The sequence below is a fragment of the Lutra lutra genome, chromosome 14 (assembly GCF_902655055.1).
Source record: "Lutra lutra chromosome 14, mLutLut1.2, whole genome shotgun sequence".
Lineage (NCBI taxonomy): Eukaryota > Metazoa > Chordata > Mammalia > Carnivora > Mustelidae > Lutra > Lutra lutra.
The window spans coordinates 87,916,166-87,942,000 of record NC_062291.1 but is presented as its reverse complement, the minus strand read 5'-3'; the positions used below and the strand labels follow the sequence as shown (position 1 = coordinate 87,942,000).

The window sequence follows — 25,835 nt, the reverse complement described above, 5'->3', positions numbered from 1 at the left end:
GATTGTTTCCTGCGTTGGTGGCTGGGAGGTAGGTGTGGCCTGGCTCCGTGATCATCTCTCTCACTGGTACCTGAACACGGGCCCCAGCAGAGCCCCAGAAACCTGGCTGGGAGGCTGCACTGACCCTGGGCCGGCAGGAACACGGAGACCGCCAGGTTGGACCTCTCCAGAGGCCGGCCTGGACCATGGCGGCTCCACCAGAAGCCCAGATTCGAGGGCGGGGCTGTTTGTGTCCCCCCAGAGGACGCAACTGGTCAGCACCTGGCACAGACGCCGGCACGGACGCCAGAGCACCCAGCAGTGTGAGAGGTGGGGGACCATCCCTGACCGCCAAGCTCCCTTTCCTGGCGATCACGCACACCCTGTTCCTAAGGTGAAGACACCCTTCTGGGAACATCCCACACTTGGAGGTAGAACTGGGACCATTTCTTTGAAGCAGGAGAGCCCAGCTCAGTCCAGCCATTCCTCCTCCTGAGTCAGAACCTGGGGCGGGGGTGGGTGGCTAGGTATAGACCTCAGGCCAGGGCCACAGCCTCCCGGCCCAAGTGGTCAGAATGTGGGTTCAGGTCTCCAGCCCAACCGTCTCCCTCAGAGCCCCTGGCCGTGGGTCATGCCAGCATCCCTCTGTCTGGCTGCGCTTGGATCCAGCAGGCCTGGATTCGGGCGTGGCTCCCAGGCCCCCTTCTCAAGGAAGAAGGGTGCCTGCCCCTTCCCTGCCCAGAGGCGGAACAGAGCTGTCCCCGGGGGTGGGCGGCACGGCCAGCACGAATGTTCCCGAAGGGCCTGTGCGGAAAGCACCAGCGGGAAGATGAAGTCAGGGTTCCACACACCAGCGGCTTCTAACCCAGACACCTTTAATCGCCCCGATTCCTGGGGGTGCGGGGCGCAGGCCGCCGTCTGGGCTGTGCGTGGCATGCAGCTTCCTGGCTACAGTTGTCCTCGATGCACAAAACGGCTGCTCTAGTCTACTACTGTGACGTACACTCAGTGGTGAAGGGACAGCATCTCAGCTAAATGACCCTAAGCCCTGGAAACAGGCGACTACGCGGGCGAGCTTGGTCCCTGGTAACGTGTACAAACGAGGCCGCCCTTAGCTAAGTGTCCAGTGCGTCCCTGAAGTCTCAGCAGCTCTGGGGCGGGGGCCGGCTCGCTGGGGGCTCCCCCAAGCAGGGCAGACAGGGAGAGGAGCTGGCAGGAGGCCCGGGGCTTTGCAGGGCAGTGATCCCCCGTGGGGAGGGGGAGCCAACGGCCTGAACCTGTGGCCTGGCCTGCTGTCTGCGCATCTGTGAGGCCCGGGGGATCCTGCGGGCCTGGCTGGGCGGCTGCCCTGCCTCATGGAGCTCCTGGCTGTCCCCGGGGCCACCATCTCCAGCCTCCTCAACCTGGCAGTGAGACCCCTTTTCCTTGTGTGGGCTCCTCCTACAGGACCTGGGACCCCAGAAGGGGAGTTTCTGGGGCAGGGGAGGTGAGGCTAAGCACCTTTCAGGTAAACCCAGCAAAGGGACAGCTACGTGAGGTGAGCGGCCCCCCACCAGCCGCTGCCCGGCGGGACACCAGCGACTCGCTGGGCCGCACGGGGACGCCTAGGACAGCGAGGTGATGTTGGAACGGCCGCCAGGAGGCGCCATGATCTTCTGGGCCGTGCGGCGGGCAATGTGGTCGTCAGCCTGAGAACCTGGAGAAGAGGCGGTGTGAGGACGACCCGGCTGCCCTGGCTGCACCTGGGACCTCGGCCGAGGCCACCACGTCCCCATCACCCACACTGTGGACAGCCCAGCGCGTGGACGAGGGGACCAGCCGGCGCCCCCACGCTGAGGCCGGGGAGCCCAGGAAGTGCGACCGGGGGCCAGGCCTGCTCATCCCGCCATGGGTCTCAGTCCCGTGCTGGAGAAAGCCAGCTCTTAAGCTGTCCCCGGGGTTTCCAGGGGGAACTGCCTAGGCCCTGTGTGTCCAGGAGGCAAACAGGGACTCTGTCACCTGAGGGCAGTCAGGCTGGGACATCGGGGGTGGGAAGGGGGAGGGTCAAGCTCTGGTTTGTGGGGAGAACCTAGGGCTCAGGGCCTTTGCAGGAACCCACCACACAGCGTGCCCGACCAGAGGCTCCAAGCAGCGGCCGGTGCACCAAGCCACCTGAGCCTCCCAAAGTGTCCCCACGTATCCCCAGGCTCACAGACTCCTTCCTTATGTGCCTACCATATCACCCTGAGGGTGGAGGGGCCGGACCCCACGTGGCACTCAGGTTGCCACATTGGATCCCACGCTCACCCCTGGGCTCAGAGGGACAGCGGTCTCCTCAGCATGGCTAACGCAAGGAGGGGGTCACTGGGGCTGTGCTGGGGCGGACGCTGGTGCAGGACGGGGTTTCCCCACAGGTCCACACCCTGGGCCCCCGGAGGGCAGGCGGAAGCATTTTCTGCCCCCAGGCCCCACACTGCCTGGTCTGCGGCCTTGCTGAGTTCACCTGCAAACAGGCTGGGCCCTGGTACCTGTAACCCCAGGGCTCCACCCGCCCCTAGGATGCACCAGCACAGCACCCCCAGCTCCACTCACCAGACAGGCTGAACCCCGACCGGTGCAGGTTGCGCACGGGTGGGACCGAGATCTTCCCTGGGCAGGACGCTCGGGCCTGGGCACTGCCCCCCGGCTTGGCGGGCACCATCACCTCGTGGACGGGCCCATCGTAGAGGCCTCGGGGCACACCGTGGATCTCTGCCAGCTGCGGGGCCGGGGGGGGCGGGGTGAGGGGGGCTGAGACTGCTCTGCCCCACGGACCCCCTTACCCGGGCTCCAGACCCCCGGACCCCGCCTGTGGAGGTGCTCCCCTCGCATCCACCTCCACACTTGCACGCGCATGGCTCTCTGCTCACACACGTGCACGCAGCCCCTCCTGGCCCTGGGGCTGGGCAGCTGGGCCCGGGCTGCAGGGCACTCCTCAGACAGGGCGGCCCTGAGTGGGCAGCCGCTTCTAACAACAGGACGCCAGCCCTGACAGCCCCGCCTCCTCACTTCTGAGGCCCCAGCCGAGCACCTCCTCCAGCCTGGAGGAGGCCCTGGGTCTCCCTGAAAATGGCCCAAGGCCAGAGACATTTCCCAGCAGCTGCAGCAACGGATGTGCCCCCTTGCGTGTGTGGCCCTCGGGACTCATGTTCAGACTCGTGATGGTGGCCGGCCTTGAGGGGTCACCACGGGTTGGTGGCTCAGGTCAAATGGACCAGCACGAGGCTTTGAGTCCACCCTCCCCCCATCACCCCGGGTGAGGGCCTGGGAGCCCCTCAGCTCTCCGAGTGCCGGCGCTGCCTGGGGCTGGGTCTGCGTCTGGCACCCGTCAGGGCGCCCGCGTGTGTCCCGGGCCCCCCATCCCACTAAGCGGGAGGGAATGGGGGTGCCCGGCTTCTGGCCCAGACTCTGCACCTCCACCAGCTGCGGGGCTGTCCCAAGGTCCTTCCTTCGGGGTGGGGGGGGGCAGCCGTGCAGCCCTCACAGCCGGAGACCCCCAGGCAGGTGCGTCATCGCAAGTTAGAGCGGTTTCCACTGTCCTTCCTCCCCTAAGGAGACCACCGTCCCGGCCCCCAGCCCACCCTAGAGGCTGGCCCTCCTCCCTGTGGGTTCAGACAACGTCCTTCTACGAAACGGGGTAAAGCAGAAATGTGTGTACCACGTGCACGTGTGTGTGCGTGTGAGCCACCAGTGCGCGCCCTGGGGCCGACAGACGCGGCGGTGGCCAGCTCAGCCCGGGGTGTGGGAAAAGCGCTCACAGCGTCTAAGCTCATAAACGCTGCTGCGGAACCTGCGCGTCCCCGCGTATTTACTCACACGCTTGTCTGCGCACCAGGATGCGCTCGCGGACGCGCAAGGGGCCAGGCTGCCTCTCCCGCGGTCTTGGCAGCTGTCCTGGGGCGGCGGCCCCTACAGACACCGCAATGCAGCCGCTGCCCAGCCCCCGTCCACCGCGCGGCCCGAGGCCTGGCCCCGAGCACTGCCGCCCCCCCGCCCCCGAGGAAAAGCCTCGCAGAATGCCACGCCTCCCCGCCGGGTCGGCCCCGACCCCACCCTGTCCCCCCAACCCGACCCCCACCCCGTCCTCCCAACCCGACGCCCAGCCCGTCCTCACCCCGACCCCGCCCGGCACGGGCCTTACCCGGTTGCGCGCCTTGATCCGCTTATAGACGAAGTCGGGGAACGTCTTGCGGGGGATGAAGCGGCCAGCCCCGGGGGTGACAAGCAGGTTCCCGTCCTCCAGCACCACCCTGCCCTGACTGACGACCACCGTGGGGGCTCCTCGGCACTCGAGGCCTTCAAAAATGTTGTACTCCACGTTCTGGGGAGACAGGGGGAGGGTCGGGCTCCCAGCGCTGTGGCCCCCTCACCCCTCAACGCGCTGCGGCTGGGCAGCATCCTCAGAGGCTGGCGCACCTGCTCTAGGAGCCCTGACAAGGCCGGGCCACCTTGGCGGGGCGGGAATTCAGAAGGAACTGTCCACAGCCGGCTGTTCCCGCCCCTGAATCCCGTTCTCGGGACAGAGGGCAGCAGAATGAGCCACTAACAGGACTGAGTCAGGTGCGAGGTGCCCCTCCCCAGGGCTGCGGGGCCGGGCCCTGACCTGGACCTGAGCCCGGACCCTGACCCAGACCCTGACCCTGACCTAAGAACCAGGCTTCTCTTACCAGGTTGTGGCTCTTGGCAGAAATGATTTTTGTGGCCTTGGGGTTCCAAATAACCAGGTCGGCATCAGAGCCCACCGCCACTCGCCCCTTCCTTGGGTACACGTTGAAGATTTTGGCTGCATTTGTACTGGTCGCAGCCACAAACTCGTTCTCGTCCATCTTCCCTGAGGCCTGGGAAGCAAGAGAGCCAAGTTCGGGGTGGGAGGGGAGTCCAGGCTCCGGGCCGGTGTGGACAGCGCCTCCCATCCCTCAGGCCACAAGTGGTGTCCTTAGAGTGCGGACCCCAGGGTCGCTCTCTGGCTGTGCACGAACGCCACACTTGCTGTGAGTCAATCAATGAAGATTTGACAATGTCTGTGTCCCCTGAAGGATGGGACAGTGCCCCCCGGATGACCAGGTGACCTGGGGAAGCAGGGCCTCTGCCCAGGGAGGGGTCGGGGCTGGAGTTTGGGGGTGCAGGCAGTCTGAGGAAATCTGAGGTGTTTGGGGGAGACTACTAGCAGCACAGAGTGCCATCCCATAGGACACAAGGAACCCCTCTCCCGGATGCTTTCTGCGGGTGACAGGAATCCAGGGGAGGACCTGGCTAGCCCACAGAGCTGGAGGTCTCCTCCAGAGGGGCCAGAACCAAACACCCGGTGAGCCCACAAGCCCTGCCCCCCTTCCGCGTGGAGTGCTTAGTAGTCCGTGGCCTCCTTTTCGAGTAAACTGTGTGTGGCACAGCCCATGGCCCCCACTCCACTCACCACACATTTCTCCCAGACCACAGACATGCGCTCCTCGATGCCGTTGGTGCCCTCAGGGATGAGTGTGAAGTTGTCTTTGCCGACAGCCTTCTGGGCAGTGGTGAAGGTGCAGTGGGCACTGCCAGTCACCTGGAGGTCCCCACTGAGAAAAGTTGGGGTCAAGGGAGCCCACGGTGGCCCAATTGTGAGCCAGCAAAGGCCACCATCAGTTCTGTCCCCCTCCCCAGCCAGCACAGCCACGGGGGCTGGAGGGTATCCATGAGAGCTGGGCAGCACTGCTGTCCCCATGTAGGGCACAGGAGGGCTGGGGTAGACCAGTGTGGGGCCTTGGCCTGGGATGTCTGGCCCAGTGTTTGTGCAGAAGCTGGAGCTGCCCGTGGGTTGAGGCCATGGGGGTTCTGGAGCTTGTGGGCAGGGCTGGGCCACCCTGGAGCAGGTCCCTACCTGGCCAGCAGGGAGGTGAGGTGGTCCGCGGTGCTGGGGTCTGGGTTGATTGGGGGCGATGTGACGAAGGCTGCAGCCTTTGCCCAGTTCTTGCTCCAGTAGTGCGAGCCACTAGTGCCCAGGCTCGCAGTGATGGGCTCCCCGAACACGACCACCCCTGCCGTGAGACCCATGACAGGCACTCCAACCGGCCTGCATGCCCTCCAGGACCCAGGCAGGTGGGGAGCCTGGCCCTGTGCTGCTGATTTCCCCTGACTGCCCCTCAATTTCCCGATGCTGGACAGCTTCCCACATCGGGGGTGGGGGCCTTGCTGGACCCACTACCCCACACCACCTGCTGGGGGGTCAGGCCTGTTGGGGAAGCAGCCGGGCCACGGTCACGGTGAGACATGATCAGCTGTGCCTGCCCCCGCCTGAGGCCTCTCCCCGTGGACCTTAGTTCTTCTCTGTACCCCGGCCTCCTCCAGCCACAGGGTGCTCTGGGGGCAGACCCCAACCCGCAGGCTATGCACCCCAGCGAACGGTGATGTGGGGCTCCCGCAGGGCCAAGGGGGCCAAGTTCCATCACACATAGAATCAGGAGCTCTGCGTCACCCACGCACATGCCACATGCCCGCATGCCACACATATACACACGTGTCCAGCTCTGTCACTTCTGGGCAAATGGTGCCAACGGGGAGCAGCTGCTACCCCAAGAAGACAGGAAGACGGGGCCCCACTTGAGGTGGGACTGGGCACCTGCATCTCCATGGGCCACAGACCCGAGAGCACCCCCCCCAACAAGAGGCCAGGCAGGGCAGCCCCGACTTCTCGGACCTGTCTGCTCTGAGCCTCTGGGTAGCCAGCCGAGTGCTCTGTCCTAAGAATGTGACCCCTGACCCCCAGAAAGCTCCCTGCATGAGTGTGTGGGGACCTGGGCCTGGCACTCACCTCTGAGCTTGGCTTGGGCGATCACGTCAGCCGCACCCTTGCTCATCACTTTGGTGACATACAGGGGGCAGTTGGCCTGCTTGGCAATAGTGACAGCACGGTACACAGCCTCAGCCTCCACCTGGGGAAGACAGGGGGCGCTCAGGCTGGGCCAGGGCCCTGAGGCCTCCTTCTGACCATCGCCCGGGGATCCTGGGCCCAGAGGGGGCACCGTGTGTGGCTGAGGACCCTGCCTGTGGCTTAGTGCCCAGGATCTGGGTTGACCTGTGCAGTACCAGAGCCTGTCCCCACCGCCTTCTTGGCCTTTGGGAAAGACCTTAGGGCCACCAGTGGTCATGAGGGGACATGAGCCCGGAGGGAAGGGCCCATTGATTCACACCCCCCAGAGGGGGACATGTGCGTCACCACCTTGCCCTGCCGTGGGGTCAGGGCCGACACCAGGCAGAGGTGATCAGCAGTGCAGTCAGGGCTGGGGTAGCCCTTAGCAAACTCCTACCTCCTCAGGGCGGCTGAGCACGTGGCCCTCAGGGCCGGTGATGCCGAGCTCCAGCAACCGTTTCTGCTCCTAAATAAATGGACAGGACACCACACTCCAGCCCAGGGGTAGCCGGAGACCCGCAGAACCCCCTCTGGGTGATACCCAGGGGACCCCGCCCCCGAGAGGATCCCCGGCCCCCACATCTCACATGAGCCCCATCCCCACATCTCACCAGCGCCTGCCCCCACATCTCTGGTGAACCCTGACTCCCCACATCTCACGTGAACCCTGACCCCCCACAACTCCGGTGAACCCTGACCCCCACATCTCACGTGAACCCTGACCCCCCACATCTCACGTGAACACTGACCCCCACATCTCACGTGAACCCTGCTCCCCTAAACCAAGACCTGGGCTGCCAGGCCCCCCAGAATCACAAGCTGCGGAGAACTCAGAATGGAGGAGGGTGGGTCTGGAAAGGAGTGACCCCAGCTCCCTAAGTTACAGATGAGGTACAGGGCTTGGAGAGCGCGCACTCTGCCTGCTGTACTGGTTTTGCTGGTGGGGGCAGGCCCACGGGCATGCTGGGGGCCCTGCCATTGGGGTGGACAGACCGCATCTCCCCCAAGCTTGCCCTTGAAGATCTGTGCCTGAGCAGCCTCTCGCGTAAACGGAGATGGGGATGCCAGGCTCCACCATGGAGAACGCGGGAGAAGCAGAAGCCCATGGACCCAATAATGAGACTCGCTAACATTGTGCGGTGTCTTCCAGGCAGGCTCTGCCCACCCACCTGTGCACTGAGCTGACCCACAATGTTCTCCTAACCACGCCGCCGGGCCTGGCCTTGGACCAGAGGGGCACACGTAGCACACAATGCCCTCATGGAGGGGCGGGTGGACCAGCTATCTGGGAACCCCATGTGCCCCTTCCCAGGGCTCACCGCCTTTGAGCTTGGGATGGGCTGAGCCCAACCTGCCAGGAAATTTCTCTGCGGGTCTGGATGCCAGGGGGTTGTGCAGAGTATGGCCCTGTGAGGAGCCCCCAAACATCTCAGGGACCCCAAAGTGCCTGCACCTGGGGGCAACCATCCCTCAGCCCGGGGCTTGAGGGGCAAGCATGGGACCAGACCCTGTACTCACTGGTCAGAAGGAAAAGGACCAGCTCCCGGGGCGGCCTCAATCCACAGGGGCAGAAAGCACCAGGAAACCCCATCTCAGTCCCCCCAAAAGTTCTGGGGAACTTCTGATAAGTATGATAATAGAAAAATCTGTGCTACAGGCAAAAGCCCCCCTGGCTCCCCCAACTCCTTGCTTGCTAGTGGGATGACGTGCTCAGTGTGCACGTCTAGGAGCCACCCCTGCCCCTCACCGCCCCACGGGCAGCCCGCTCCACACCTCCTGCACGATGTCCCCGTTCTCTGCGTGCACTTGAGCTAGCGCACCCAGGTCCCGGATGATGCTGAAAATCTCGTACATCTGGGAAGAGAGCAGACAAGGCGTGTGGGTTGGGCTGTGCCATCCTGCCGGCCATCTGAAACACCCGCTCTGCCCTCCTCCTGACACCTGCCTCACCTGGCCGTCCGTGCACTGGCACCTGTCCTTGTACGCCATGAAGACCAGGAAGGAGTTCACACCTGCAGGAGAGGCAAGAGGAGATTGGACGCTCAGCCGCTGGCGGTCAGATGCCCGGGGGCCTCCACTGCTCCCCGATCTCCTCCCACGGGAGCCTCGTCCTAACTAACGCGTCAGCTCCGCCACGGAACTCTCGTGCGGTTTCAGCTGCAGAAATTTTGGTTAGAAGAGATTGAGCCTTGTTTACCGACTGGCTTGTTCGAGCACAGACAGCGAGAACGGCGTTTGAAAGTGTTCTGCTCCTAGGAAGACCTCAGATGCTACGGAAATGTGTAGCCCTTGTCCCAGGGCAGCAGACAAGAGGGCCAGACAGCTAAGGACAATTACAGACGCAGAGGCAGGTGACCACCTCGTCTGGGTCCTCTGGAAGTAGAACAGACCTTCGATTTGTTCAACTTCTCCCCAAATCCCAGCTCCCCCAAGCCCAGGGTCAGGCAGAAGCAGAGCCCAGCCTGGCCAGCGGCCCAGGGGAAGTGCACCTTCCCAGCCAGGAGCAGGGAGGCCCAAACTCCCATGCTCGCCTCGGGCGATGCCCTTACCTTTGTCCTTGACCAGGGCCTCCAGCTCCTCCCGGATGCTCTCATGCCAGCGGGGGATGTCCACGTGCAGAGAGTAGTCACAGCAGGCCCTGCCGTCCGCGCGCTCCCGCCACTGCTCATAGGCTGTCAGCAGGCTCACACCCGCGTCGGGGAACACGTGGTCCACTGAGGGGGGCAGTGCGGTCAGCCGAGCCCCCACTCTGGTCCCTGGGAACCACCCTGGCCTCCAGGGGAGACTGGTTTCATGTTCCCAAGAGACCAGGAAGTGCATCTGGGCCATGGCCCCCTTCCGTGGGGCTGGAGCCACTATGAGCCTGCCCACTGGTTCTGTCTGAAGAGGCATCCCCTGGCTTTCCTCTGAGCAGAGAGAGGCCAGATTCAAGCCCCACTACTCTCTGATGGACACCCCAAGGACCACAGTTAAGGGACTTAACCTCCCACACAGGTGTCTACCTGAGTGGGGCTCAGCTGGAGGGCGGGAGGAGAGCGAGGTGCGGCGGGGGGCGGGGGTGGTGGCAGGCGAGGGCGCTGTCTATGGTGCCGGACATGGCCCACCTGCCCGGAGCAGTGGCAGGAGGCTGGTCTCCCTCCCTTGTTTGCATCTCACTGACTATACACACCTCCAACAGCGCCACCCCACCCCCGGGGAGACCAAGAGTGCAGGGCCACTGCGCTGCCACTTCCCTACCCAGGCTCAGGTCCAAGGTCCAAGCACTGCTCACAGCCTCTCCTGAGCGCAGGGAAAGGGCTCAGAGGAGGGGTGGCCAGCAAGAAGGCACGCGCACCCAAGGGTTACTGGCCAACGCTGTGCCTTCCTCCAGTGCACCCCTCATGGGACCCCCACCCTACAGTCCCTCTGCAGCTCCAGCCCGGGGCTGGCAGGCTGAGGAAGACACAGCTCAACAGAGGCCAGCCTCGTGCCTGTGGCATCTGTCCATCCCCATGGTGACACCTCATGGCTTGTCTGATGCCTCAGCACGGGCATGAACCGGTGACAAACACGAAGCTGTCCTGGCCGGCCATGGCCACCGGTGACAAGGGTGAGCCATGGCCAAAAATGGCCAGTCTCCCCAGTCAAACTAAAATGTGGATCATTGTTGGCCGGTTTTTTGTTTTGTTTTGTTTTGTTTTTTGCCTCGTGGTTGAGTAAACCAAACCAACCCATGATTCTGGCAAGGGCCAAACACCACTTGTGCAGTAGCCCAGAGTCCTCAGAGCAGCCTTTCTGGTGACAGCAGTGACAGCAATGACAGCTGCGCCAGGCACAGCAGAGCTGCTCGCGGGCACAAGCCCACCCTCACCCCCTTCTAAGGAGGGTCCTCCTCCTCCTCCCGCTCAGGTTCGCCAAGTGTGACTTCTAAAAGTTAGCAGAGTCCCCTGCAGCCAGACAGCTGGGACGCAGGGCAGCCTGGCTTCAGCCAGCTGGGTTGGGCCAGGGTTAAGCCCGGCAGGGATGCTGCACTCACACCGGGGAGCTGTTGGCGTTCAAGGCCACCAGAGGAGGGGCTGGGTCTCGCCGGGGCTCTGAGCTCCTCCCAGTCAAGTTGGCCACAGGCACCTTGCAAGCTGTTAGGTGGGGCTTCTCCGCCGAGGTCCCATGGGGTACGAGCTGCTGCCGGCACAGAGCCAGCACGAAATAGCGGGCAAGGATCCCTGCCATTCTGTCCCTGGAAACACAGCCTCCCCCTGACACAGCAGGGGTTTCACTCAAACCAAGCTTAGGAGGCCTGGGCTTGTGTTGGTTTCAGACAACACGACCCCTCCATGTCCACAAGGCATTTCGGTTTTGAAAACCTAGTCCCTGGCCAGCTGCCAGCTTCCCAGGAAATAATGAATTCCTGGGCGCTCATCCGTTTGCTCCCGTGGAAACCCCAGGGGCGTCCTAGAGCTGCCAAGGCAAGATGACTCACGATGCAAATGGGGATAACAAAGGAATATGCAAGGCTTTTCTAGACTGAACAGTAAATAAAGGGAAACAGACCCCAAGAAATGCCTATTGTAAGGCTCTTCCCGCAACACACGAGCTTGGCCAGTGAAGCGAGGCGTGGGACGGGTCCCCCCCACGGGGAGACACTCACAGATCATGGTGGTCCCTCCTGCTAGGGCAGCCTTGGTCCCCTGGCAGAAGTCGTCTGCTGGGGTCATGCCCAGGACGGGCATCTGCAGCCTCGTGTGGACGTCAACACCGCCGGGCAGGACCAGCAGGCCGTGTGCATCGATGGTTTTGATGCCTCCGGGGACAATGAGGTTTTCTCCGATTTGTCTGAAAGCAACACAGAGTTCACTGCTTACAAAGAGCCTAGATCAGAGCACGGACAGTGAAGCAGGGAAGCTTCTGCTCGGGCTCCTGGAGGAAAAGGGCAACAGGGCCAGGACTTCCCTGGCCTGACCCCTGGAGACCATCGGAGAGCACCACACCCCCGCCAGGGGCTCGAGACGGTCACACATAGGGTCCAGCCTGGGCCCACGTGACTGCCCTTGGGACGTCCACGGGCCTTCCACGTGCCGCTGTACGGCCTGGTGGCTGGAGCCGCGCACGACACCGGCAGAGCTAACAGGTGCGGTCAGTAAGTGCTTCCTGAGCCCCTGCTGTGAGCCCTGAGTCATCCTAAAGCTGTGATAACAGGAATGAGCGAACGTCCTGCTTCCCAAACCGTGCCACTAACTGCCGAGATTTTTCATCACTCAGGGCCTGGGTGAGAGCTGGGTTTTGGAAAAGGAAAAAAAAGAAATTTAGGTGGATTTCATGTGAAAGTAAACTTGTGGATAATCTGTGATCCGTGTGTACACATGTGATCTGTGAAGATATGGGAGGCACGAACTCACTTTATCACGCCGTCTTCCACATACAGATCCGCGTAGAAGGACTGGTCATCATTGACGACCTTCCCACCCTTGATCAAAAGGCGGTCGCTCTGTCGGAAACAAAGAAAGATGGGTCAGTTTTCTTCACACCCAGTTCTTCAACGTTGTCCCGTAACTTCCCACCCCGGGATTATGCTCGAACTCCTCGGCCGTGATGTGTGTGCCCTGAAGCAGACACAGAAGCCAGCGTGGCCCACCATCTCCAGGGACGGAGCAGAGATGCGCAGCGGCAGGACGGTTCGACGGCGGCTCCCACGGGCCCCAAGTAGGTCCCACACCCGCAGGACAGCCGTGTAGCCTCACCAAAGGCATAGCAACCCGCGAGGGCCAAGGCGGGGGTGAAGGCGTAGCAGTGAAATGCATTACATTTAAATGGCTACCACCTAATTCATGGCACTCGGGCTCAGATCAGAGGGGGACAAAGTCACATGGTCCCATGGAGGACTGGCTCCCCTCAGGGCTCCTGGATGGCAGCTGGGTCCGGTTCATACCAGCATGGTGTGGCCTATCGTGGTGCCAAACGTGGGGGTTAGAACAGCGCCCCAGCAGGCAGGGTCCCCGCCCTGGTGGGGGACTGGCTCCCAGCGCAGGGAGAAAGACAAGGATGAGAAATGACGCAAGGCCATCGCAGACAAAGCAAGAACACAGAGGCTGGTGTCACAGCGCGAAGGGAGAGGCAGTAGGGCTGCTTCAGGGGCAGAAAAGGGCCTACTAGAGGGGCTGGCTGCACGTGGAATGGCCAGGGGCAGGGTTCCAGGCCAGGGGACAGCTCCTGCTAGAGCTCTCAGGCAGGAACAAGCTTGCGTTGATACCGGACACGAGATGCCAGAACATTCTGCATGGAAGGGTGAGGGGCTGGGAGCCTGGTGCAGGAGGGACGTGCTGGGCTTGGGGTGTCAGTGGGCCCCTGTGGGGGGCTTGAAGCAGGGGTTTGAGCATGGTCTGGTGAATCACACCGATTCTGTGTAAAGTAGAATGTGCTGTTTGAGGAAGGAAACGGGCCATAGTCTGCAGCCATGTGAGCCTGTGCCCCTGAGGTGGGGGGCCTTGGGCCAGAATCCTGGGGCCGAGCCGAGATGGGGTCGGGAGAGGCCGTGGGGTTGAAGAGCCAGGTCAAGACCACAGGGTCATGGTGCTGCCTGGACGTATCCCACGCGGGGGAACAGAGTGCCAGCAAGCGAGGCCAGCGGTCGGTGGGTCACCCGCACGGCCTGGAGCTGGGGCACGGGGTGGGGTGGATCAGGGTGCGGCAGCAGTAAACCCACTTCGAAGAAGCCGCTAAATGGTGGGGAAGGAGTGGAGAGGGGCGGAAAGTGGGGCCATGCGTGGAACGTCGCACGGTTGTCAGGGGTGACGGTCGGACCTCAGCGGAGCAGTGTGGGCAGCAGCACGGGACGCGAGCAGAGGCCCGGAGAACAGAGCGCTGCGGGTGAGAAGCCGGCTCCGCGGCCCTTCCTCTGCGCCCCGTGGGCGCCTCTGCGCTCCCTCTGGCATGACCGGGCAGGAATGTCGGGCGGACCTCACAGGGAGGTGGGGCCCTCTGCCGGGGCTTCCACGAGTCCACACCAAGGCCAGGCCAGGGCTCCAGCCTGAGGTCAGTGGCTCTTCACGCACCATTGGCCGACGCCACGGAGCCAAGCTGTGCGGTGCTGTCCACAGGAACCCTGCAGGACGGCTAAAGCGCCACAAAGCTCGCGCCATGGGAGCCTTACTGCGTTATCTTCCCATCTTCTTGATTTCCGTTCGGACCACGTAGGAAAACCACCACCCTCTATCCACACAACAGCTGACACACTGCCACAGGCCACAGGTAGCCCCAAATAAGCTCAAGGAAACCCAGGAAGGGAAGGCTTTGGGCAGAAGAGACCTGTGGGCTGTGTCTCCCACTGTCCCCCGGTTAGAAAGAGACCTGTGGTCACTACACTTCAATACCCCTCCCCTTTCAGGCACCTGAACTCAGAGTTTAGAAACCACCCTGGGTCTGGAACCAAGAGGGAAGGCCGCTGGGACACAGTGCGATGCCCACTGGGAGGAGGGTGGGAGTGACCCTAAACAAAATGCCTTACGTCTGTCCCACCCTATGGCAGCCCAGAGCCGGCCACTTGGCAGGATCCTGAGCCAGTCTGCAGACAGGACCTCCTCCTGCACGGAAAGTACAGGGGCTCCTTCCTCCTTGAGCATCTCAGGAAGTGAACCAGGGAACCCCTCCAACCTCAGGTGAGGTCAACTCCAGAGTCGGTCTCAGCTCCAGCAGAGACCCCCGCGCCCCCGTCCAGCTGGCGCAGGGGCCCCTCCCCCCCTCCCTGGAAGGGGCGGCTTTGTTTCCTGGCAGCGTGGGGTGGACGGTCTGACCTCCCGCACCCCTGCATGTGGTTGTTGAGGGGGGTCTCTCCTTCCGAGAGCTGGGGCTACCAGGGTGCTTGCTCAGCGGCGACCCGTGAGCGCTGGTCTCCCCTGGAGTCTTCGAGCCCCAGCTCGGTGGAGGGGTCCGGGCCTCCAGGGGCTCCAGGCTGAGCCGCGGGGGCTGAGTCGCTTTGTCTCGGACAAAGAGCTCCCCGCGCGGCGGAGGCGCGGTCCGGAGCTAGCCAGCAGCGCCCCGCGGGGAACAGCATCCTCCCCCCAGGCCTGGCTGGCGGTGCCAACAAAAGGCCACGTCCGCCCGCCGACCCCCGGACAGAACCCCGAGACCGAGTTCGCCGGCTTCCGCGCCCGTCCAGCGCGGGGAGGGAGGGCACCTCTGCGCTTTGGGGAGCAGGCCTTTCCGGGCCGCGGGCCCTCCCTGGGCGCACAGGAGGTCCCGGGAAGCCGGCATGGCCCGGGACCTGTGCGTCTGGCTCTGGAAAGGGGCCCGGGGAGGCGCTCGCGGAAACCCCGGCCAAGGGCGGCCGGCGCGGGAAGGAACCCTGCGGGAAGGGCCAGCGCCGGGACAGGAGCCCGCACGGCGGCTAGACCCGGAGGGCAGAGCGCTAGGCTCAGAGCCGGGACGGTGCACCCGGGAGGGGCAGGGGCGAGGGGTGAAGGGGCCGGTGCAGGCTCACCGTGATCCGGGGGACGCTCTTCTTGCCCGGGAAGGACATCCTGCTCCTCCCGCCCGCGCGGCCGCCTCGCTGGGCCCGCGTGGCCTAGCTCGAGCGGGGCGGGCCTGGGGGTCCCGGGCGGGGGCGCGCAGAGCCCGGGCGTGTACGTGGGGGCGCGGGGCGTCCGAGTGCGAGCACGGCAGGCCGCGCGGCTCCGGTTCCGAGCCCCGCCCCCGGGCCCGCCCCGCCCCCCGCCTGCCGCTGCTCCTTTGCATTCGAGCCCCGCCCCGGCCGCTCGGTACCCACCGGCTCCCGCGCCCCAGCCGCTGCGGTGGCCACTGGCCAGATCTGTGCCCCAGGCCGCACACGGACACGCGGACACCTGCTGCGTGGGGAGGGGAGAGAACGGGTACAAGTCCTGGCCGCTGTGTGCGCGGGTTTGCACTCCAGGAAGGAGGGTGGGGAGGTCCCCGCAAAGTCCTGCCAGGCCCTGCCCTTGCTCCTGCCCAGCCAGGGACCACCGCCAGCGCCCTGGTGACCGGAAGCACCCGAGGCCGCCGGACTGAATTCAGTCTCAAGTCCAGGCCCAGGCGTTGCGGAAGCCGGGCGCTCTCCGGGGCGGGGCCTCTGGCCCAAGCCTCGCTCCTTTGCATCTATGCCCTGGGCCTGGATCGGACACAGGGCAGTGTACTGGCTCTGGGACCTGGCGGTGGACACATTTCTCCGCAAGGCTGCTCTCCTGCGGCCGCGCGGAGCTTAGGGACAAGGGGACAAGTTGGGGAGACACAAAGATAGAAAGGGATAGAGAGAGAAAGAGACAGAGGCCCAGCGGCCCCTGACGGACCAGAGATCCAGAACCAAGAGAAGAGGCCGGCAGCGCGGGACAGCTTAGTCCCGGGGACAGACGCGGCCAGCCAAGTTGAGGGAGGCCTTGCTTTCATCCCTCACAGCTCGGGGAGCCTGCGGATTTGGGAAGAGGACCAGCCCCCAGCCCACGCCCCCACGGCCTCTGCCCTGCGCCTACTACCTGTGTTGGGCCGTGGCCCTGCGTCACACCAGGCGGCTCTCCCAGACTTTCCGGAGCCCCGGGGCCATCGCCGTCTGGCTCCCCGGTTCCCTCTGGGTCTGTAAGCTGTAAGGCTCTCCAGCCTGAAGGCTCCGACGGCGGGCGCCGGCGCATCCAGCTGCAGCGTCTTGTTCTCGAAGGCGGCCTCCACACAGCGGAAACCACTGCGGAGCTTGGGCCTGGCCGGGGGGCTGCCTGTGCCCAGCGTTCCCAGGCCGAAGGGCAGAGGCTTCCCGGGCTCCTGCGGCTGGCGTGCAGCCATGGCGGGTGCCGGCGAGGGGCCACAGGTCCCCCAGCCTCCTGTGACAGGTGTGTCTGCTGCGTGTGGACCGGGCCAACGGGGGCCTGGCTCTCCACGCCCCCGCCCCATTGTCCGCCCTCCTGCCCGCCCCCCTGCCGACTGGCCCTTAGGGGCTGGCGCTGTCCGCGCAGGGAGTGCTGAACGCGCTGGGCTGGACCAGGGGCGCGCATTTGGTCCTGGCGAAGTGCACAGGTTCTCACCTCCCGCTGAAGCCGCAGGCCGCCGGCCAGAGGCACGCACTGAAGAAATCACTGTCTATGGGAACTCCAGCCACATTTCCTGTTCCCCTGGGAGGTCCCCCACCCGGGAAGGAGGCTAACTCCAAACATTTGGCAAGTGGTGGTGGTGGGGCTGTGATGCACCCGGGAGAGCTCCTCCTGATTGCCCTTAAAGCCTTTGGGGTGAGACATGGCAGAGCGACTCAGCCTGCCCAGGGTCATAGGACGATGCTGTCCATCTGTCAAGCCCTGTACAGAATGACTTTTAAGGAAAAGACATCCCAGCCTCCGTTCTGTTAAGTCAGCAGCATTTCAAAATGTCAGTTTGGGCAACGAGAGGGCTCTTGTCCTGGGGTAGCAGGAGCATTTCTGCAGAGCCAAATCAGTGACTGCCCCACGTCTGGTTTCCACTGCCCGCAGCGGATGGATACAACAGCCTCTACTTACCTGTGTGAAGTCATGCAAGTGAGATCTTGTGCCCAGGGTTCTTAGTCAGTCACAGAAATTCTTCTACTTTTCTAAACTTAAATTCTCTCCTCTGGCTCTCACTTGATAAACAGCTACAGGAGGAAGCCTGCCTGGTGGCTGCCAGCACCTGGGACTTCAGAGCCTGTCTTGCAGGTGATTTTCCATGAGGCAGGATGAGGCTGCAGAAAAGAAGCCTGGCTCCCCTCGCCAGCACGCAGGAGGCCCAGTCCCCCTTCTGGTGTGGAACATGGCTCTCATGGCCACTATGCCCAGACTTTTAATGCTTTGGGAAGAGGGGAATTTTGATCTTCTAAGATTTAAAACCTTTTTTATTAAAACTGTACCGTAATTTACAAATGAGTAAAAATCCTCTTGTGTATATCATAGGAATCACAGTACAAAAATATGTGCAAAATTTTGTAGTTGACCACCATACAAACCTGTTTTAGGCCTGTGAATACTGTTTAGCACTGAACAGAATATCACGTTTAGAATGTGGTTGGTAAGGACCTGCTTCAGGGAACAGAGACACTGGCTGGCGTACTGTCATGGTAAAATGAGTCCTAATTCATGGTTGCATAAATTTACAATAAAGCTTTTTAAAATACAGTAAACAAATATATGATTTGATACATATATTTACAACTTGGTTTTCCTGAGCCTAAATGTAAATCCATTACTGTGTTAAAACACACAATCCATCTTAAGGTTTCAGTGATGGGGTGATGGTCCATGTGGATTGACGTCACACTGCCGCCAAACCCACTCTGGCACACGCTCCTTCCCGACGTCCGGTGTGGTGTTGCCAAGCCGTGTAAGGCACGCGGGGTGTCCTGAAGGCTACGGGTTCTGCAAGAGCTGAGCACTTTAAGGAAGAGCCGCCGTCCTTCAGCTGCTGGGACTCCAGACCGTGGACACGGGGAAACGAGGTGCACACACGCGCACATCCGTGTCAGCCAGGGACCACAACTTCCATGGATTTCTGGTGCAGAGAAACGAAAACATCTGTGTTGTTCTGGGCGTCATGGGCACAGTGTGGCTGTGCAGGTAGCGCAGGTCTGCTTCTTGGCTCCACAACAAGCATTTCTGGCAACTTCTGGTCCGTCCTCTGGTTCTGTGACAGAGTGTGGTGCCGATGCGCAGGTGTCCCGTTGGAGGAGTTTGCACTAACGAGCCCAGAAACTTTCAGGAAATTCAGTGCGGCCCACTGGTTTATATACTCCAGGATTTAGAAGAGCGCGTCATGTAAAACACCTGAATTCTTCAGCTGCCCACTGGACTAGCAGGAACCAGTGACAAATCCTCCTATCCTCTTTTTGCTTGCTTGCTTTGTTTTTTGTTTTTTGTTTTGTTTTTGTTTTTTTGCAAAAGCCCAGTCCCAAATTGCTGGATTTGGTGATTGGATGAAGAGAAGAGAAGATGCCTGGGATACATGAATAGAAGCCGTGATCTCTATGGACAAGAGCTTACATCGCAGCCCCAGCGGCCTCCAGGAACGTGGCAAGGGGACAGACGTGGTTTGGTGCATGGAATATTACTTAAAACATTCACTGAGCCATTTTCACTATGGACTTTTACATTTAAACAACAACTTGGTAAGCACTGGTCCAGATCTCCACGCTTCTCTGTCCCGCAGAGTTTGGCCTTTTCAAATTACAGAACCATGATGAGACTGCCGTGTGTGTGGATGGCCTAGGACGTGCTCCAGACAGTTGTACAACGTGCAAAATCATGAGGATCCAAATGACCACGGGAAATGTGGGGTTGGGTTTTAAATGCACATCGTTAGCTCCTGATTGGCCAGCCTGCTCGGTGGCTGATCGGGCGGTGGCCTGAGCCTCACTGCCCGGAGTTTCCGGACGCCTGCATCCCACGCTCCAGCCAGCCCCAGCCTGGGCGTCTCCACAGCTGCGCGGCAGCTTTATGAGCTCGACTACCGTTTGCCATTCGGTTCTGAGCACGACGTCTGACGAGAGGATGGAGTCACTGGGATGAGACAGAGCCACGCACGGAGGACGGAGCAAGATTCCTGACGTGGTCTGCAGAGCCCTGTGGCGGGCGCAGGGGCAACGGACTCACCTGCACCTTGCCCAGTGCGTGCGTAACCGTGGCTCTCATGACCACAGAAAGGACAGGTCCTTCTCGGGCGAGTGTGGGTTAACAATGCAGCAGTGCACTGGCCAGTGGAAATCCTGCGCCCGCTGAAGAGAAGCCTGTCTGTCCGATCTTGTCAGCTCTCCGCGATTTCAGCCTGGGGCATTAGCCCAGCCTGGCACCAGCCGTGTGCACCAGAACTGAGCGTGTCTTCCGAAGCACATAGAAAATGAGCCTGGCGCTTGCAGAAGCGGTCACCCATCCCCCCGGCCCCGCAGAAATGCAGTTCGCTTTCCTTTCGTGCCCCGTTGTTCGTTACACTCTCACCAGGCTGCGGGTGTCACCACACAGCTCGTCAACCTCCAGGCGTCCCACAGGACCTCAGATGTTGTCTCCCGCTTGAGCACGCACGACTGCATACACAGAGACTCCCGCACAGGCACGCGCACACGCACACACTCACACACCTGGCACCCCCGAAAGTGTGGCGTCGATGGAAGAGCCACTTCCCACCCAGAAGTCGGGCTGAGTCCGGAAGACGTTCCCGGGCTGTGGGCCAGGGCATTCGGCAGGAAGGGAAGTCGGGCTCAACGCGGGCTTCACGGATGGGCTGTGTCCTCCCTGCAAAAGAGGGAAGACAAAAGCTTTACTCCGGTGGGAGCCACCGAGGCCCTGTGAGGCAAGGCTCGCAGCGGGGAAGGTCTGGAGAGACGCCCCGGGCAAGGGCGCTGATAGAGCATGGGCTCTGCTTGTGGCTGGATTCAAGGCAGCAGCAGCAGCTACTGCTCCTCGGAGAGCCACAAAGATGAGTGCGGAGGTGGCCTCGGGGCTCCCTTGCCACGCCTGGCGCAGCCGTCCGTCCAAATACCCAATGTCCACGACCTCTCACTGCACACGCGGCGGGCCGCTGCCAGGCTCCCGATCTTACTACCTTTCACACCTTTACAGTTTAGAATGAGTCGTGAAGGAGCTGCTGGGGCTCCTCCGCCCAAAGGTGGGGTGCCCTGCCTCAGCCGTGGGGCGGGGGGGCCCAGGGCAGGACCCCTGGTCTTGCACACACCTTCCTAATCTAGGAGATGCTGCAGAGAATTCTTCTGGTTTGGGGTTTCTAACTTACCTGCTAAGAAGGAAGAGCCCCCCCGCTCCTGCGGAAGGAAACTGGGTGGTCACATAAACCAACCCCCCAGCACACATCACAGCAGAGTTTCTGGATGACTAAAGTGACACATCGTCCTTTGTCTCTTCAATCGGGTTCACGTCTAAGCAGATTTTCCTCTGGGCATCAATTTCCAGGATGTTAGAGATGAAGGGCCGGCCCAGCCCTGCCAGTTTGCAGATGGAAAAGCTGAAGCCCCACGATATCTGGTCTTGGGACCCCACCCCCAACAACCAAGGTCACACTTCCAGGCCCACCAGAGCCAGGGCCCCTGACCACCTGCTCGCCAGCCCTCCCCACCACGGCCCTGCTTCTCTGAGCTAAGACAGTAACTGTCTATGGCATGAACTTCGCACAAACACAAAAAACATCTGATGGAAAATAATGTGCAGAATCCTAAAAACCTCACTCTCTAAAGGGAAGGGACGAGACAATGGCATTGGTCGCCCGCGGGAGCTTGATGCCCTTGCCTGAGCAGGCCCTGCCCCACTGTGCTAACACAGGCCACGCACTACCGCTGTCTCCAGAAGGGGTGACTCTGCCCTCGTCCGTGAGCACAGCACCCGGCCCCCACACTCATCCGCACACACTCAGAGGCATGGTTCTGCTTTCAGGATTCCCAGCTTCCCAAGCACCTTCTGCCTCCCGGGCCCATCTCCTCTGGGGGACATGGTGTTCCCCGCCCCTCCCTTTTCTGACCACAGGCCCAACTTCCTGACGGTCCGCACAGCCCATGAGCTTCTCCAAGTTGGAGCCATAAAAGCCCGGAGACAGGTGAGTGTGAGATCATCTCGTGGGAGTGACCTTGGTCTCATGGCCCCCTGTGGCATCCACGGGGCCCCCTCAGTGCCCCACCAAGCCCCTGGCCCAGAGCTAGGGCAGAGCCCCGAGTGTCTCCGTGAGCAGGAGATGAAGCTGCTGTTGGTAGGAGGGTCCGCTGGCAAGGTCAGCCCTTGACGGCCTCTGGGAGCCCCGCCTGTGATGCTCTCCCTGCAGGGCAAGGGGGTGCGGGTGGGCTGACCGTGACAGCTCCTACAGAAGATGTGACAAGTGGCAAACACCTGTTTCTGGGCGCCTGATGGTCTCGTGCACACAGATGGCTGCCTTCTTGCTGCTGGGGAGGGGTGAGCTCCGTGTGGCCCCCACGGGAGGCCGAGGACACAAGAAAGGTGTTCCTGGATCCCCCCAGACCGAGTCTTCAGGATCGCAGGTCTACTGTGCAGCCTGATCACGTCGCTGAGGTAAGTCTCAGCCCCGGGACCCCCATGCACCGGGTCCTGATTCCTGGTGACTCACAGAGAACATGGGTGTCTTGGAGATGCCCGGACACTCTGCTTCCCGGTGCAGGGACCTGCGGGAGACCGTGCGGCCATGGGAGGAGGAGACGTGGTGTCGGGCCTCCAGGGGCACATCTGTTCCTTTGCTTGGCTGTTCCTGTGGCAAACGTCTGAGTGTGTCTTAGGGGTCAGGTACCACGGAGGGCACACGGGCCCGCCAAGGACGCCACAGGGAGCAGGCCGGGACACCTCCACAGCGTTGTTCCTCTGAGGTCACACATCACACGAGAAAAGTCCAGCACATGGACAGGAACGCAGCTGAGTGTCGTGTGGCGGGAGAGAAACTGGACAGGGGAGGAACTCCCGGCGCAGGGCGGGGCTGGCGAGGGCGCCCCCAGAGCTGCTCAGAGCCCAGGGGACAGAGCCCGGAGCATGAACACTTGCTCTGTGATGGGGGTGACGTCCCCGCCAGGGCAGGCACCCACGGCCACAGCCTTGCCCCTCCTTCTGAAGGGAGCACTTAGGGCAGAATTCTCACAGCGGGCTGCGCTAAGGGACTGTGATGAAATACAGGAACAGGCAGATAACCGAAGCCATGACAAGCTCTCACTGCCTAAATGCTGAGATGAGCAGAAGAGGGTGAGAGGACAAGAGGGTGGCTGGCTGGACCCCCGCCCTGCGGGCAGCAGGCATTTTCACACAGACACCCAACCCAACAGACACGATGAGGGCAGAGCCTCAGGGAAGGCTGCCAATGGGACCCCATGGGTGACGCCATGGGTAACACACAGAATCGTACATATGGGTTAGGAAACAGTATTCTGATTAATGTCAAAATAGAGCCCGCGTAACAGGCTCCCACCATCTGTGTTTGTGCTGGGAATTCCCGCGGGGATCTCCACTGTTGGGAAACAGAAAGCTGTTGGCAAAGGAGACAACGTCTTCCTGGGGTCGGAGGAGCCCCCGGGGATGGGTACCAGCTGCAGATGGTGAGAGCCAAGGGAAAGCCTGGACCCGCACCTTGCCAGGGTTTCCAGAAACGCACATGAGACGAGGAAAGCCAGGCCCATGCGGGGTGGTGACAGCCACCTCCGCAGACACCCTGCAGCCCTGTCCTTGCTCTCTGTCCCCAAGCCCCACCCCGACTTCCTGTACTACAGGCCCAGGAGAACCCGCACACGTGCACACAGTATCCACTTTGAGGCGGAAAACAGAACCTTCCCACATAAGCTGTGTGTCTGGGAAAGTGTAGCCAAACGTTTCCAAACCAGAGACAAACAGCAAAACTAACTGTGCTTGGAGTAAAGGTCTTTTTCCCCAAAGCTCTGACTTGGAGAAATATCAGGAAATAGAGGGCCTCACTCAGAACCAGCTACGCTTCCCTGCTTCCAGGTCCCTGCAGGCCTTCCAGCAACCCCGCAGACGGTGGCCCAGCCCGGCGGGTGCCAGCATGGCCATGAGTCCCTGCCCGCCCTGGCATCTGTGAGCCCCCTCCCCAGCACACAGAGCAGAGCCTGGGGGAGGCCCAGCACGGAGCTGGGCCGGTCCTTGCCCTCGGGCGCCATCCCCATTCATACCACGCCCCGCTCTGGCTGTCCTCCTGTGGCTTTGACTCAGAGGCAGCCTGGTGAGCACACAGGAAAGGCAGCGGCCCCATCACAGAGCAGCTCCCCGGTGAGGGTGTAGCCCCAGGAGGGGTCGATGTCCCTGTGGAGGGGCCTCTGGGCCAGAATCCCAGCGGGCACCAGCGTGGGGGCCTGCGCCCTGTGGCCTCAGTACCTGCGAGCTGCCCAAGAGAGCGGAGTCCGGGCCGGCCCTGCCCTGGCCCTGGGCTCTCCGGGGTGCGCCGCGGCAGGGGCCCCTCTCAAGCTGGAAGGCCGTTTCTGTGCGTTGAGTTCCTGCGTCTTCTCCTGTGGCCTTCCTCCACAGGGGCTGACAGGGACCCCTGGTCCACTGACCTAATGACCTTGGTGGTCGGGCAAACTAGACCATTTGACCTAGAGGGGAACGGATGCCAAGCCAGCAGAGATGGATGCCGGGACCAGAGTGGGGACGGGCAGTGAGCCCCGCTGGACAGGACAGCACAGGAGGCCCCCTTATCTCAGTTGCTGAGGCACTGGCCTGGCACTAGTTCTCAACCTCCCTCCTAAGCTCAGTCCACCGCAGGCTCGTGGGATGGGGACGTGGGGAGGGGGCACCACAGCAGCTCCAGAGGCTCCAGAGCTGGAGTCACAGAGCAGCCCTGCCAGAGGGCTCAGCCGGGTCTCCCACACAGGCCGCACAAAGCCAGAGGCTCCAGGGCCTCCCAGCAGGCCCCTTGCCGTCTGTCCACACTGCCGTGTGTCTCAGACGGATCCGTCAATGGTAAGTGAGGCCTCGGCCCCTCGGGACCAACATCCCCCGGCCCCCAGGACACACACCACACACACACCATGCACAGGCATGCACACGGGCTCACAACCCATGCGCACAACTTCTGCCTCGTTCTCCAGTGGTGCTGGGTCTTGTTTCCAGCCAAGGTTGCAGGCCGTTGCCCCCACGGCCCTGGAAGGGGCCGTCGCACTGTCGTTTCCGACTCCGCTTTCTCTAATACGGTGTCTGTTACTAATGGGTTCACGGCCATTCCAGTGAAGGGACCCGTTACTGCTGTCACCGAGATGGTGACGTTCCGGATGACCAGAAAGCCGGTCGCTGGCCCCGAGCCGCGGGCTGGGAAGACAACAGCGCGCCCGGCGGGGGAGGGGAGGGCGCAGCTGCGGCCGCTCTTCCGTGGAGACCGCGAGCGAGTCTCGCAAGGTCAGCGCGAGCCTTCCACGACAAGGTGAAAACGAATTCTAAGCAAAGAGCAAAAATAAATTGCTCTGAACGCAGTGTGAACCAGAAGAGACTTTGGGGGTGCGCCCTTGGGCTAGGCTTCAGGCTCGGATGACCCCGTGTCCCGATGCTGAGGTAGACGCGCAGAGGCTCTCCCCACCCACGAGCTTCCCAAGAGCAAGCCCCAGGCGTCCGGCAGGAGGTCCCAGGGAGGTTGCGACACTGCGAACGCCCGACAAACTGTGGCTCTCAGCACAAGGGCAGGAGGCGCACAGTGCATCCAAAAGCACATAAAGCGTGACGCTGCCCTACATAGCGACTCGCACGACCACGACACGATGCCTTTGACAGACACAGGCATCCGGCACAAAGCTCCGCACAGGGCCACTGCGCCGGGACCCGGACGGCAGCCGCCACGGGGGAAGGGGGCAGGGAGGAGCCGGGGGTCGGACCTAGAAGTCAGTGTGTCCGCAGAGGTCACAGGGAACAGAACGGTTGCTGGGACATTCCGGGGCCCATGGCAAGACTGGGGCAGGAACCAGTCCAGGAACCAGCCAATTCTGCGCACCAGCAGTGACCTCCTAGCGAGCTTATTCTGACACACAAGTGTGGCCACACCGTGGCTTCACGTAAAAGGGAGTTCGCACGGGCTTCTCACCCACCATTGGGCAGGCACACGTCTGACGGCTCCGGTCCCGTCCCTCTTCGTGTTCACCTGGGGTAGAGGTCGACCTCGAACTCCACCACGCTCCCTGGCAGGGCTGGCGGCCGGGGAGGGTCCCATGGGAGCACAGCAGGTGCCGAGGTGTCTAGGGGGCTCTCCTACCTCGGCAGGGGCTCTGTCCCTGCTCCCAAGATGGACAGGCAGCCCCTGAGAGCAGCGACCCTCCAACCTCAGCCACCACTCCCGGGGACAAAAGCCTCAGAGAGCTGCCTGCTCGCGCTCGGATGAGCCTTGTCCTGCCCCTCGCTCTGTCGACGGACCAGTAAATGAGCCACTCTGAAGAAGAAGATGGCACTGGGTTATCATGGAGAATCTACAGGTATAGACAGATATTTTTAAAATGCAGTTTCTTGTTCTATATGCACACAACGCTCGTTCACTGTGGACGGACTCTGAGCGAGCG

At 62.1% G+C, this 25,835-nt stretch overlaps 2 protein-coding genes across 14 annotated transcripts in view; both read right to left on the bottom strand.

The window, feature by feature from the left end:
* Positions 1 to 868: 868 nt before the first annotated feature.
* On the bottom strand, positions 869 to 15,511 carry DPYSL4 (dihydropyrimidinase like 4). 2 transcript variants are annotated; one of them, XM_047703493.1, is made up of 14 exons: positions 15,336 to 15,511; positions 12,259 to 12,347; positions 11,511 to 11,695; positions 9,433 to 9,597; positions 8,834 to 8,895; positions 8,657 to 8,737; positions 7,281 to 7,349; positions 6,785 to 6,905; positions 5,855 to 6,011; positions 5,411 to 5,552; positions 4,665 to 4,835; positions 4,139 to 4,318; positions 2,551 to 2,716; positions 869 to 1,675 (listed from the first exon to the last, which is right to left on the bottom strand). In XM_047703493.1, the coding sequence occupies exons 1-14, from the start codon at positions 15,372 to 15,374 to the stop codon at positions 1,584 to 1,586; spliced, it is 1,719 nt and encodes a 572-aa protein (XP_047559449.1). In that variant the 5' UTR covers positions 15,375 to 15,511; the 3' UTR covers positions 869 to 1,583. The 2 variants fall into 2 exon arrangements, with proteins under 2 accessions (XP_047559449.1, XP_047559450.1); XM_047703494.1 differs by lacking the exon at positions 15,336 to 15,511 and adding an exon at positions 14,248 to 14,270.
* Positions 15,512 to 17,687: 2,176 nt separating this feature from the next.
* Positions 17,688 to 25,835, bottom strand: part of JAKMIP3 (Janus kinase and microtubule interacting protein 3) — a 79,037-nt gene continuing 70,889 nt past the window's right edge. For all 12 annotated transcript variants that reach the window (XM_047702686.1, XM_047702691.1, XM_047702688.1 and 9 more), the window contains one exon: positions 17,688 to 20,082. The gene's annotated coding sequence lies outside the window, so the exon portion shown is untranslated. The remainder of the gene's footprint in view (positions 20,083 to 25,835) is intronic.